At 39.8% G+C, this 14977-nt stretch overlaps 1 protein-coding gene across 4 annotated transcripts in view; it reads right to left on the bottom strand.

Annotated features, from left to right (window-relative positions):
• The window catches only part of insc (INSC spindle orientation adaptor protein), a 34600-nt gene extending 20081 nt beyond the window's left edge, over positions 1-14519 (bottom strand). For 3 of the 4 annotated variants that reach the window (XM_027028107.3, XM_027028105.3, XM_035532240.2), the window contains exons 1-2: positions 14426-14519; positions 2254-2341 (exon numbers count right to left, since the gene is read on the bottom strand). In XM_027028107.3, coding sequence (XP_026883908.3) covers positions 2254-2294 — 41 coding nt within the window. In that variant the 5' untranslated portion in view covers positions 2295-2341; positions 14426-14519. Of the gene's footprint in view, positions 1-2253; positions 2342-5996; positions 6044-9307; positions 9372-14425 lie in introns of those variants that run through there. The other variant, XM_081699513.1, reaches the window with a different exon arrangement.
• Between the last annotated feature and the right edge of the window lie 458 nt (positions 14520-14977).

Here is a 14977-nt window from a genome sequence, read left to right as displayed (position 1 = left end):
GCTCTAGGAAACACAGCCCTCTGACTCAGTCCTCATTACAGCAAATGAGCAAAAAACAGAAAATATCAAGGCTACTAATTGTTAAATGCCCACCTGGTGCCTAATGATGCAATGAACCATACAGACTACTGAGAGGACTAAAAATACAAACAACTGAATCAGACATGATTGGTGATCTTTCAGTCTACTGAACCATCAATAACATTTTCAACAAGTTGTCAACACTATTTATACTCCAAGTGTAAACTTTTAACTATTGTCACTACTGTTCTGCTGTTCACTAGGTACAGTCTCGTTCACTTCAGTCTCGTGTGTCTCGTGCACTTCAGTCTCGTGGTAAATCACAGAAGTTCTAATAGAAGAGTCTAATCATTTTGTCAATTTGTTTATGTAGTTTTGTTCACTTTAGTCTAGCCTGATTAAATTCCATTTAATTTTTTTTCAGTCACTTAAATTGTAAATGCTCTGCTGCATTGAAAATGAGGATCGCCCTCAATGTATTTCTGAGTGAAAATAAAGGTTGATTGACTGAAACTAGAATCAACCAATAACTTCTAAATCATTTCAAGACAAAAACCTGAATGTTTAATATTAATATGTTTTATTTTATTTAAGTTCCAAACTCTTAAAGAACTTTAAAGTTTTTTTATGACAATAACATAAAAAATAAATAGTACAATTACTTAAATATACATTTTTAGTCTAAAAGACACAATAAAAAAGTACCGGCCAGTCTAAACAAATACTTTAATCTTGGTTTAAAAACAGCTGTACAGTTTGCTTTCTTAATGTTCCAGATTTTCCAATTCATATGAAAAGTCTTCCACTCACTGCAAGGTTGAGCAGTGCACCTGCTGAAGGCTGTGGTAGGATTGGCTATAACACACCAAGTGGCTGTCAAGATATGGAACACTATTAATGGCTTTCAATAACACAGGTCTTAACAGGAAGCCAATGCGTAGTAATATCATCTGAATAGCACACAATCTTTTAATCAACATAACCTGCATCAGTGAAAAAAAATTAAATGTAAGAGCTGATTGGCCTGGTCAATTTTTAAATGAATGCTCTGGAATTGAAGGCATGTCTGTTACTGTTTAACTAAGGAGTAGCCAACATTTCACTTCATAACCTGATCCCACCCTGCTGCAGTCATACTTGAGTGGTGAGAAAAGAGCTGCAGTACGTCTCATGGTCTGCAGCTATAATAAGAACTGGGGCTGAGCTGGGCTGGGCTTGTGATATGTGGAATGAAGCTCTCAGCATCTGATGGCCAGATGTTTTTCTCACACGTTAGCAACAGACAATACTCTATTGGGCATCTTATACAATATACTGAAGTCCCTATATATATCACTCTGTACCACACCCCACACCTATGCATTCTTCCATATTGTGTTCCATTATCCTACTGCTGCTGTACAACTATTTCTGAACAGCATCATGCAGTTGATTCAGTCCTGGAGATTTTGTTCTTACTTGTTGAGTGTCTGTCCTGAACTGGACTGAACTGGCCTGAACTGGCATGAACCTCAAGTTGTGCCCTTCACACAACTGCCAGAGAGAGACCCCCCCCCCCCCCATATGGCTCATATAAAACCCCACCCACCACCATATCAAACCCCACACACCACAGCTGCTAAAACACTTAGGTCTGAAGCTTTCTGTTCCCTGTATTACTGTGTTGCTCTGCTGCATTGTATTACTGTGTTGCTTAATTGCTGTGTTCCCTGTGCTGCTGTATAACTGTGTTGTTGTGTTGCTCTGCTGTGTTTTTGCTGAAGACATGAAGCAGGTAATCAGAAAGGAAACACTGCCTATCTTTTAAAAGAGTGAGATATCCCAATACAACAGCATGAAAATTATTCCTGACTTTAGCCAGAGTGACAGTTGAGACAAGCCACTGCTGATTGCAGGTGAATAACAACATTAATGCCTCAACAATAAAAACATAACACGCATCACAACAAACTATAGTCTATAAAGGCACTACCATCAGTGTGTGGATAACATCACTAGCGGCAGTGTGATTGAGCACCTCACCACACCAAACAGATAAAACAGGATTGGCCTGTCAGCCTCCGTCACTCCACATTATTACACACCAGAAATGTTTCTTCCCTCTGGGGTTCAATCTAATCTAATGTAACCACTCACAATTCTCTTTAGGGTGATAAACTCAGACATGCATGAATAGAACAGAACATTTACTGATGTATTCAGATATGTTGAGAGGAGGGAAGGCTCACCCACCTCTTGACAGTAGATAAGGAAGAGTTGTGTGGCAATGCCATCCTGTTCTGCTCAGCATGGCCTCTCCAGCAGACCAGCTGCACTCTGCCTGTAGAGTGGACACCAAATACCCATATCAGAAGCACCCTAGACCAGGACATCAAGAAAATGACTGACATATTTAACCCATATCTCAGTACTGGTTAATAAAAGCAGAATACAAGGCGAGTGTACTTAAAGTAGGCAGTGTCCCCATTGGTCACAACAAAAGTGAAAAGCAAGATGAAAAACTAAAAATGAAAAATCTTGTTTTAGGTTTTTCCCATTTTCCATCAGTGTAACATGATAGTAAATTTCAATAATTAATTTCAGTCATTGCACATATTGTGTGTATATATAACTAAAAGTTACATTCTACATATAACATGTTCTGCTCTTTTTCCTATCACAGCAACTGACTCAAGTCAAGCACAAAATTCACTGTCATTTTCCTCTATTGATCTGCATCCAAAAGCTTCTATTATTGTCTTGTCAAGAATTTTATTATCAATTAACTCCCCTTTTAAATAGGTAGAACTGAAGGGGCCCAATAGGATATTCCTTATCTTCTAATTTAATGGTTGGCTGCCATCCAGTGCCCCTATACTACAGTCAGAAACAGGGGAAGTTCTCGTAAGTGCTTGCAGCTTTATTCAACATTCATTATTGATGTATCCAATTTAGATTATTCCATATTTAACCCTGCATATGGGAGTGCCGTGTGCTATTGTAATCTATTTAGATAAATTACTTCCTAGATTGCTATCATTAGTGCCCTGCCCACTCTGTCAACTGATGACTTAGTGTGAGCTCCTGGTTGAATTACATGTAAGCAATGACATAAACTAAAGGAGAGGTTTTACAAAGGAGACAGAAGAGTCTGTCAGTCTGGTCACAGGTTTAAACTTTACACTACATGACACTCTGGGAGAATTTGCCCAAAGAAAACCCATAACCACCAATCGTGCAGAAGCTCTGCAACTCTCTCTTTTCTGTTTGAATCTCATAGTTGAATCAAAGATGGGTTCAGTCATTAAGGGATTTTTTGTTACAATGTCTACAGTTGCCAGTTAATCATTCACAAATTTCATATGAAAGTAATGCAGTGATTTAAGATTTTTTAAAAACTTTACAGAGGTTCTGCACATTGCTGTGGCTTTGGACAGTATGTGACAGATATCAAATATTTTAATAGCTCAAGGAGGAAATTGGTTTGTGTTTGTCCAGTCCCCATTACCCTGTCTACATTATGAACTTGTCTACAATATGAACATCCAGGCCATAAAGTCTAAGCTAAAATTATGTCAAGTGCCACTGAAAACTCTCACCTTCCCTATGAGCTCATCATCAAGTGATGTAAATTACATATAATATTGCTCTTTGCCATCCTCGTCAATTTGTGGATTACTGACCTTATATTTAGGCATTTTAGCACAATATAAACAGTCAAGTGCCTTTTCCTGGGTTAATATTCATTTTCCAGCTGGTGTTGATTCACATTGTGAGCAAATAGAGACCACAGGAGGGGAGTGAGAGCCCCAGCTTCCCTTTTGGACTAAATTAGGGGTAGGGGTAGGGTTACACTAGGGTCAGTGTTAGGGTTGTGTTAGGGTTACACTAGGGTTAGGGTTAGGGTTATTTTAGGGTTACACTAGGGTCAGTGTTAGCATTGTGTTAGGCTTACACTAGGGTTAGGGTTATGGTTACACTAGGGTCAGTGTTTGCACTGCGTTAGGGTTACACTGGGGTTAGGGTTAGGGTTACATTAGGGTTACACTAGGGTCAGTGTTAGCATTGCAATAGGGTTACAATAGGATTAGGGTTACATTAGGGTTACACTAGGGTTAGAGTTACACTAGGGTTAGGGTTACACAAGGATTAGGGTTACACTAGGGTTAGGGTTATGTTAGGATTACACTAGGGGTGGGGTTAGGGTTACACTAGGATTAGGTTTACACAAGGACTAGGGTTACACTTGGTTGTGGGGCACAAAGGGAGCCTTCCAGAGAGATGTATGACACCATATATGTGATTTTCAGAGTAAACACAGAGAATTTGTGTGAGAGAGGGCATTTATTGTTGAAAAAGCTTGTTTTGTGTGTTAGCTGTTAAAAAGATGTCTTTGACCACACTCTCACAAACTCACACACACGCTCACATAACCAGTAAACAACCAATAAACAGCATCCTTAATGAGAACACATTACAGTAAATGTAAGGATGAAAATACACTGAGAAATATCCAACTAAATTCAGAGCATTGAAACAGACTACTGAAAAATATTCAGCAAAGTTCAAAGCATTTGTTCCTGGAGTATTTTAAAACTTCTAAAACTAAACTGGCCTTTTACTCTGCCTGACCACAGTAAAAACAGTGATTGTTTTCTATGGCTGAAAATACAAAGTTAACAAAGGGCAATAAAAATTTGCCAATAATAATAGCTTTTCTCTGTACAGGGAAGTGAGACTGGAATGAGGGCAGTTGCACAATATATACATACATTCACATTCATCTAGCCTGGGGTTAGGGTTAAGTTAACCCTGGGGTTAGGGTTAAGTTAACCCTGGTGTTAGGGTTAGGTTAACCCTGGTGTTAGGGTTAGGTTAACCCTGGGGTTAGGGTTAAGTTAACCCTGGGGTTAGGGTTAGGTTAACCCTGGGGTTAGGGTTAAGTTAACCCTGGGGTTAGGGTTAGGTTAACCCTGGGGTTAGGTTTAGGGTTACGTTAACCCTGTTGTGAGGTTTATGGTTTAGGGTCTTTGAAATGTGTGGGTTTAGCATATTTTGTTCCTTAGATCACTCTGTGAGGATTATATGATGACACTATGATGACTCTGTGCTACAGAGCAGTGTTCCTCCCTGCCGAGGCCATGCTGTTGCTACAGTAGTAGTGGCAACAGCACTGCAGTCCCTGTTCCAGCGCAACATGTTGAAACATTTGAGGTTTTTAAAAAAATATTACTCTGGCTTTAACTATGTGTGCAAGGGTTACTAAAAAGGGCAGAGTGGGTTACTCCTTTAGCATAAAGCCCTCTCCTCTAGCTGGACCTTTGGGATCTACAGTCTGCCTGTTGCACCTTTTTTTAAAGTCAGACTGTTAAAATCTGAAATGTTTGTTTTCTTTCTTAAGGATGATTGGCTGTCTGGATGCCACATTACCACATCCCTTCCTGTGACACTGCATGCTTATCCAGTACTGATGAGAATGGATGCTGTTCTGCTTCTTAAACTGCTTATAAAAACATGTTCTAGAACGTTCTTTCATTTTTACCTTAGATTATATCAGCTATCACTGATCCAGGCCTTAAAAATACACAAGAGATGAAAAGAGAAAGAACATTGGCTTGGCATACACATTATGCATTTATATTTAGTCACTGAACACCACTGGTATAAAATACCATAATTAAAGTATATTAAAAAAATACAAGAAGAATTATGAGAAGAGTTATGTGTTTACCAGATCATATTTAAAAGTAGGGGGTGTTCTATGTCAAATAGCTTCACTCTCATGGTACCCCAGAATTTGGGTTAGGGCTGGGTTAGGGTTAGCTTTAGCTTGGAAGTCAGAGTCATGTGACCCTTCCTTACACCACATCTCACATCAAACTTCAGAGTGTGAAGTCTGCATGTATTCCAGAGCTCTATGTTGTGTGTGTGTGTTAATGTATGTGTTCAAATAGCCAATGTGCACGGATTTATTCAGTCTTACTCTATTTACTTACGAGTGTGAAATCTGACTGTCAGAAGGCTGTTTTTCCAGCTGTGTCTCCTGTGGCAGAGCAGAGCTGATGTCAGGAGGAGGAAGGACGGTTGATCCTGCACTCTCTTGAGTGTTACATAATCAGTGTAGGAGTGGGCACAAGAATATGTAGCTTGCAGGCAGTCAAAGAAATCAATTATTGTTTCTACACCTAAACTCATACTGGCTGCAGAATGCAGGCCTGTGTACTATTAGCCAGAGTAGGTAACAGGTACACGGAGAGATTATAAGGCCCTGCATGCATATGGTGGAATAACAGTTAATATTCATCACAACTTGTCCAAACTGGACAAAATTAATAAGGGAAGCGCAGTAAGACTAGGCTGAAATAAGAGAGGGAGAGAGAAAGAGATAGAGGGAGAGGGAGAGGGGGAGAGAGAGGGAGGCAAAAGGATGTGTTTTCAGCAGAAATGTGAGTCACCACTTATAGAGTGTGAGGGTTAATCAGCTGCACTCAAAACACCCAAAAGACATGAAAAGGGCCAATAGGCAAATTTGAAAAGGAAGCATGAGAGAGAATACATAGACAAACAGCCATGCAGGGAGGAACTCAGGTGTTGATAGCTCAGTGGTTATTGTACTTGACTAGTAACCAGAAGGTTTCCAGTTTAAGTCCCACCACTACCAAGTTTCCACTTTTGGCACCCTAAACAAGACCCTCAACTCAAGTTGTACGCAATCATAATTGTAAATCATTTTGCATAAAATGAAAAAAGAAATGTTGTAAATGTAAGACAATTATGGAAAGCAAAGATCTTTTTAAGAAAATGGATGTAACATGTGCAACTCCTTCTTAGCTAAAGCATACCCTCCTGACTAACATCTCCATCTCACTGTGGGCAGAAATCTACTTCCTTTATTTTTCATTCAAGAGCTCAATGGCATCAGCTGTGTTTCTCTTCCTGTTTCTGAGAGGTGCTGAGAGGCTGTAACTATATTTCTGATATGTAATTAAATTTTTCAAATATTTGCATATGTATTTTCATCCACAAGTATACAAGAGAAACCTAAAATTGATAGAGTGCAAAAAAGCTTTACTTAAATAGTAAACTTTACTTAAATAAATAGTAAACTTAACACATCTAGTGTGTCCTGTCTGCAGCCTCAGTAATACTAGCATCATCATCAACATTTAAATAATCCCCTACTGAATCTCATTGTTCTGCAGATTGTAACTGAATCTTTGGGGGGGGGGGGGGGACTGATCAGTTAAAGTTCCAGTGGAGTTATTCTGTAGATGTTACTGGGTTAGTTATGCTTAGACACGCAGCCATCTGTGCTTAACACAGTGTGATTCTCTTCACATCACTACAGGTAAGGCGAGGTGTAAGCAGGCAGGTGATAAAATGCAGGATCACTCTGAAAATTAACTCCCAAAGATTTGAGTAGAATAAAATGTGAAGTGACCAGGAACCCATTATCCTCCATTGTTGTCATATTCCAGAACTGCAACCTACATAGAGTGCCCAGAAGTGCAAGGTGTTCAGTACTCAGAGACATGAACAAGGTAAGGAAGGCTGTAACCCAACAATCACTGAACAAGATACATAAGGTCAAGACTGGGCCAAGAAATATCTGAAGACAGATTTTTCAAATGTTTTATGGACTGATAAGATGAGTTACTCTTGACAGACCAGATGCATGGGCCCGTGGCTTGATCAGTAACAGGCACAGAGCTCCACTTCGACTCAGACACCAGCAAGATGGAGGTGGTGTACTGCTATAGGCTGGTATTAAAGATGAGCTAGTTGGATCTTTTGGGGTTGAAGATGAACTCAAAATCAACACCCAAACCTACTGCCAGTTTTTAGAAGACACTTTCTTCAGGCAGTGGTACAGCAAAAATTCTGCAACTTTCAATAAGATCATGATTTTTATACAGAACAATTCTCCATTGTATGCATTGAACTACTACACTAGCCAGTAAAAGCCTTAAAGATGAAAGAATAATGACATTGGGTCCCTTCCTCACCTGACTTAAACTTATGAGAACTTGTGGGCCCTTCTTAAATGGGAGATTTATGGTGAAGGAAAACAGTCCAGCTCTCTGAACAGTGTCTGGGAGGCTGTGGTTGCTGATGCACAAAAAGTTGATCGTCAATAGATTAAGAAACTGACAGACTCCAAGAAAGGAAGGCTTATGACTGTAATTGAAAAGAAGGGCAGCTATATTTGTCACTTTTTTTTACATTTAGCTGATGCTCTTATCCAAAGTGACTTATAATTATGAGGGAGTACAACTTGAGCAACTGAGGGTTATGGGCCTTGCTCAGGGGCCCAACAGTGGCAATGGTGGGGTGAGAACCAGCAACTTTCTGAATACAAGTCAAGTACATTAACCACTGAGCTGTTTTTAAAAGACATATGTTTTTGTAAACTGAGTTGTTTGTATATTGTTCTCACTTTAACATATGAAAATAAACAATTGAGATGGGAAAAAAAATCTGTTTTTCATTTAGTTGCATAATAATTCTGCACACATAGATATTCTCCTAAGAAAGCCAAAAACTCACTTTTACATTCTTAAATGTTCAGGTTTGGGGTTTATTAACATTTTGGATTGACCAAGAGCACTGTAGTTGTTCAATAATAAAATAAATCCTCAAAAATACAACTTGTCTAATCCTTGTGCGCATAGTGTATACTGCCCTACACTAAACTCCTGTATGTTGGAGTAATACAGCAGTAGTAGTAGAGCAATATATGCTGCACCATACTAGAAGCAGAGAGAACCAGTCTCTGCTGTATGAGCTCTCACTGTCCAAGTGTCTCATCCTTCTGTTACACAGGGATCAGGTAATTTAAGGAGTTCATCTTACAGCTAAGTGTGGCCACTCACTCTCTGTCTACAACACAAATAAAGTTTGCTGGCTGATAAAGAAACCAGCACAGACACATGCAAACACCATTAAAGTGTTTGTGCAAAGTGCAAAGACAGAATTAATAGTAAGATTATTCAATTATAATAATAAACTATTTAATAATCTATAAACTAATTAGTCTACTGTCATTTGATAATTGTTAAAAGAAATTAAACTGTTGCAAAACATTTTCAACATGTACATTTTTTATTGATATATCTTATTTTGAACATCTGCAGTTTCTCTTGCCTATGAACAGTTAGGGTCTAGTTTTGGTAGCAGTAAGGAATGCATTTCCTCTTAGCACATTAGTGACTGCTTACACCCAGAGCTTCCCTCTAAAAGTCTACATAAGCTTAAATAAGATAGAAATCTGATATTACTGAAGCAAACAACCCTGGTGCTACAGTACCTGTGTTGAGCTGAACAGTCTCTCCAGAGCGTGCGAACAGCACAGGGACGTGGAAAAGGTTTGGTGAAAGATCAAACTACAGGAACAGAACAGCCTTCTGCTCCTGTCCTGTGAAGTGGTGGGACCTGCACTAACACTAACCCTTCCATTTGCTCTTTTAATAATGAATGCGTCTTCATCCTCCACACAGTGAGGTCACAGAAGTCTCTTCTTACTACGCAGATGCACAACACTTATTCTGTTATAACGTTTGGACAAACAATCAGCATTTTATTTGTCGAATTCTGTGCTGTGTGTTTGATCAATTCAAAACCCAGCAGATTTAAAGACCTTGCTCACTGCAAGACAAAATTAATAAACTAGTAAAACTCATAAAATGTCAAGCTAAATATATATTACACCAAAAGTAGCTTTTCTACAGGAGCATTAAATGAACTACAATTATTATTATTATTATTATTATTATTATTATTATTATTATAAAAATCAATCTAATAAAAGTAGTCTACTTGGGCTAACAGGTAGCACATGGAGCTGAACCCACACACACTAAAAACAAAGGCTCTGTGGGTGTGTGAATTCTTGTGGTGTTTTCCTAAGTGTTATTTTAATAAAATCAAAGCTGCATGGACCGGAATTGGCAAAAAGACAAAAGAAATAAACTCTCCTGAATAAAACTGCAATGTGTGCATTTTCTCATATGCTTGTATATCCTGTGTGTGTCCATGCATGCATGAATGAGTATCCATGGAAAGGAAAGTGTGAGGCGGAGAGACAAACAGAGAGAGAATCTCAATGAAAGACTAAAAGAGTACAGTAGATGTTAGTACATGAGAGACAGACGCTTTTAGGTTTTCATTGGTTATTGATGATGTACAGCTGGGTTTTTCAAACTGTGAATCATTAACTTTGTGTGATCTAAACAATGCGTTGAAAACAAGAAAACAAAATGTAAAAAAACTTTAACAGAAAACAATTGATTGAGAGTGATGTGTCTCCTCCTCCAGATGAACTCCAGTGGGGATGTCCCAGGTTTCACTCACACAGAGTTTATCCCAATGAACAAGAGGATTTCCTCAGTGTGCTATGAGTTTCAGAAAAGAAAGCTCTGACTGTGTGTGTGGGGGGGGGGGGGGGGGGGGGCACCAAACAATAGTTCAAAGTATTTCGTCGTCTTAAAGAAGGTGGAGCAGGTGTCTGAGAGAGTGTCCCCTACTCCTGCTGACTCCACAGTCCCACTGGGAGGGTCAGAACTGGGAGGAACAGCCTGGTCTGGACCCGTGTAGAGAAATAATAATAATAATAATAATAATAATAATAATAATCATAGATGTGGAATATTAATAACAATCATCTTGTTCAAACAGAAGGCTGCTTATAAGGGTACAAAAGCCCCTTGGGCTAAAGATCAGTGATGATTGTATTCATATCAGATGATTGGATCCATTTTCTAAATATTAAGAGGGGTGTTAAGAGTGGCAGAGCCCTCAACTGACCACCATATGGGGGTGTGCTGGGTTTGTCAAAAAGGGTTTTGGCAGCTAGACCTGGTAAGACAGAAAAGCTACTCAGGTGGCCTGAGAATGTCTGGCAGATCTCTGTATGTGAGACAATTTCAGCTTCCACCTCCGACAGGACTTCTATCAAGTGCCGAGTGAAGAAGGGGGCAATGGGTCTGAAAAAAGGGTGAAGGGTTAATATTAGTGTTAGGGTTAGGATTAGCATTAGGATTAGTCTTAGAGTTAGGGTTAGAGTTAGAGTTAGGTGACTAGAAGGCTGTCAGTGTCCATCATGGCAGCAGTTCTAGAATACATTTTTGGACAAGGACTTTTTGGACGTTTTGGTTAAGGAAGACATCAAGTTGAAACAGAAGCCTTTCTAAGTAATTCACAGGATAAACTTACAGGAGAATGCTTGGTCTTAGGAGGAGATTGGAGAAGTCATGAAGAAATACTTTTGGCCCCAAAGATCTGGCAAACTGTTCAACACTTCAGGGTGGAAAGAAGCAGAAAAGCTGTTATGAGAAGGGGTGGTGAGATGATAACCTCTGCTGGGACTGCGTTTGGAAGGAGTACTTTGAAGAACTCCCCAACCCCGTGCCCTTATATCAGGAGGCAGTATTTCAAACCGGCTATTCTTCAAATTCCATTTTTGTAGATGAAGTTTCTCTAACCCTTTTTAGTGAAAAATCTGCATGACGGCAGAGCAGCAGGAGTGGATGAGATTTGACCAGAAATGTTGAAGGTGATAGAAAGGGTTTGGGCAGGTTTGGGGTTGTGTGTTTATCGTGTCTCTTCAACGTTGCATGGAAAATGGATATGGTGCTCTCTGAGTGGAGTGGTGCTTCATATATTTTAAAGAGGGGCCCAGAGGGTGTGCTTCAGTTATAGGGGAATCACACTCCTCAAACCTCCCAGATAAAGTGTGCACTGGGCTGTTAGAGGGGAGAATCCTCCTTATAGTTGAACCCCAGACACAAGAGGAATTATGTGGTTTCCAGGCAGGCTGTGGAAGAGCAGACCTGCATCGTTTTGCTTGGACATATGCCAACCTAGTCTACATGTGCTTTGTGTGCTAAGAAACAGCACATGACTATGTACCTTGGCATAATCTATAGGAGGTGATGCAGGATAATGGAGTATATGTTTGCTAGTTTGGGCAATCCAATCTCTGCATGAATGCAGTAAGCGCTGTGTCCAAATTTTGGCATTAAAGTTGGAGTCATTCACTGTGGGTGTCCGACTTGGCTAAGCATGCATCTTGTCTCGGGTCAAGATGCAGAGGAGATAATTGAGGGGCTTTGGGCATTTCATAAGGAACCCTGGTCAGCTCCCACTACATCTGCTCCAGGCACGTCACACTGTAAGGAGGCCCAGAGACAGACCCAGGACACAATGGAGGGACTATATCTTACAGCTAGCCTGGGAAAGTTTGGTAGTATCTAGGCTGATCTCAGTCTGCAACTGCCCTGATTCTCAAAATGAAAAGTCAAAGAAGAAGAAGATGATGATGATGATGATGATGACGATGATGATATGAATGCATATGTCTCACAAAAAAAGTTGTTAACGTGATGTTTAAAATTAAAGTATGAATACTCAAAAAGATTTAATTGAAAGAACTTTCCCAACACAACTTTGCAAGACAGCAAAACTAAGGGTTACACCTGAACACCATCAGGGCCAACCAGTTACACCTGAACACCCTCAGGGCTGATCAGTTACACCTGAACACCTCCAGGGTTGGCCTGTTACACCTAAACACCCCCAGTCTGTCTGGTTTGACTGTCATAATCGTGGTATAAGGTAATCATGCTTGCCTCAGACCTGTCTTTCATTCACACATATACACACAGACACAGACATTTTGTGGAACACATGTAACAGCTCATAATATAATTGCTGTTTGCACTCAGCACTTACTGACATCATAATCCACATGAGCTGTTCCACAGGTACATGGGTGATGATGTCACTGTAGTTGGAGTGCTTCCTTATTTACAGTAGAGCCCAGTACCTTGGCTATACTGGTACAGTGGGCATACCTTCCTCTGCTATACTAGGATAGCACGCATATATCAGCACTTTCTACAACAAGGTTTGGAACTGCTGAAGATATGTCACAAACAGCTGCAGCACTACAATGACTTAAAATGAATGGATGTATGTCACTTATGGATGGCCGGATGGATGGATGTGCGTCATGTATGTGAATAACTATAAAGATTTTCACTTAAGCTCCTGAAGAACTTGTCTATGCTAAACAATAAAGGAGGTTGAAGCACATTTTCAGTATGGCACTAACTGGATCAAAGATTAAATCTAGATAGAGTAAAAAAGTAGTGATGGGCAAAATTAATGTGAATGGGTGATCAGGACTGATGTGGTGTACACACACTCTAATATGATGTACACTACACACTACTGTGGTCTAATGTATGCTACACACTAGTGTATACTGATGCATACCACACACTACTGTATTGACACGTATAGCACACACTACTAAATCCCAATCTTCACTGTTTATAACCTACATTAAAAAAACATTTAACTTTTATGGTTCATAAATTGGTCTGAGAACTCTGGCATTTAATCCTTTACTTTTAAGTGTTTCTAAACTTTTTCATGCTACATTACAAGCTGGGACCTCGTGAATGTCAGTGGAATTTCAGACTTTATAAATGGTTTTGCAAAAATTACAAATAATACATTTTACTAAATTTTTCAATCTGCAGTATCCAGAGGGCCTGTGTTCACTCTCCGTTTGAGATTAAAATTCAAACTAAAACAATGCATCAGTGGTTTTGACTGGAAGCCGAACTACATAAAACAAAGAGGTCCTGTGCAGAGTAACTGTATCCCTGCAACCTCTACCTGTTGTCTGTCTGTCTCTCTCTGTCTGTCTCTGTGTGTGTGTGTGTGTGTGTGTGTGTGTGTGTGTGTGTGTGTGTGTGTGTGTGTGTGTGTGTGTGTGTGTGTGTGTGTGTGTGTGTGTGTGTGTAGAGCAGCACAGCCCAATGTCTCAGTGTGCTACTGCAGGCCTGTCATTAGTGGTGAAACTCTCCTTCCTTCTTCTTTATCATTACTGGTGAGGCTTCTCTTATCATCCAGATTCTAGATGAACACACCCAAGCTACTTTTAAAGAGAAGTCTGCATTTTATTTATTTATTATTTTACTAATATTTTTGTATCACATGAAGACATCTTACAAATTGTGGTTTGATATGTTAAGCATGATGCTATTAAAACTGGGTTATAAGAATGTGATACAACATTAGGACCATTTAGAAAATCACTACCATTGGATGTAAAATTAGAACCATTGAACTTAACTATCCAGCCCATTGGGGTCTTTCATTCCTCTGAAGACAAATTCAACAATAAACATTAGTTTTCTGTGATTTTGAATGAGATGTGTTGTGGTGTATCTGCAGGCACTGTTAGTGGGTTACACTTTTTTCTTTTCAGTAAAAATGATGAGAAGAGCACTCTACCTAAAGACATAGATACTCCTTAAAAGAGAGAACTGGCTGCTACACTAAGAGATATTTCTGAGAGCTTTAAAGTTTCCACAGCTTTCCAGTTAGAACAGAATGTGTGAAAAGTCAGACTTACCCCAGTAGGGTTAAGAATTCCCACAGGGTTTCATCCTCTCTGCAGCCAGCCTGTGCCTTATGCGACCACTACTCTACAAAACCCAAAGAGTGTCTGAAACTCACACGACACTGTTCAGAGTCTTTAAGGTTTTAGAGCAAAGCTCACATCCCATCAGCAGGCAGGCAGCTGGGCTCCATGCCAGGCAGACATGAAACTATTCTATTCTAAACTATTCTATTCCTGTCTGCTGTTAAAGAGGCAAGAGCTGCACTTTTTCTGAGGGTTTGTGGTCAAGCATGTAATTGTAGAGTGACTAGTTATGGTGGGATGTAATTGTAGCCCTCATCAGATCTGGTTGAACTGCCAGCACAAGGTGGTGAACTTCTAAAGTCCCACAAAAGCTACTCAGACTGCATAAATAAATGAGGCCCTGGAACCCAGATGTGCGGTGTAGCAGACACAGCAGGGGAAGCCGCTGGAGAGAGAGTCTGACAGCAGAACTGCTGGGGCAGCAGAATGAGCAGAATGGAATCATATTCTGACCTGGTCAGAGTATGTTTACCCTGGAAA

The sequence above is a fragment of the Electrophorus electricus genome, chromosome 16 (assembly GCF_041902795.1).
Source record: "Electrophorus electricus isolate QZ-2024a chromosome 16, ASM4190279v1, whole genome shotgun sequence".
Lineage (NCBI taxonomy): Eukaryota > Metazoa > Chordata > Actinopteri > Gymnotiformes > Gymnotidae > Electrophorus > Electrophorus electricus.
This window is presented reverse-complemented; position numbering and strand designations above follow the sequence as displayed.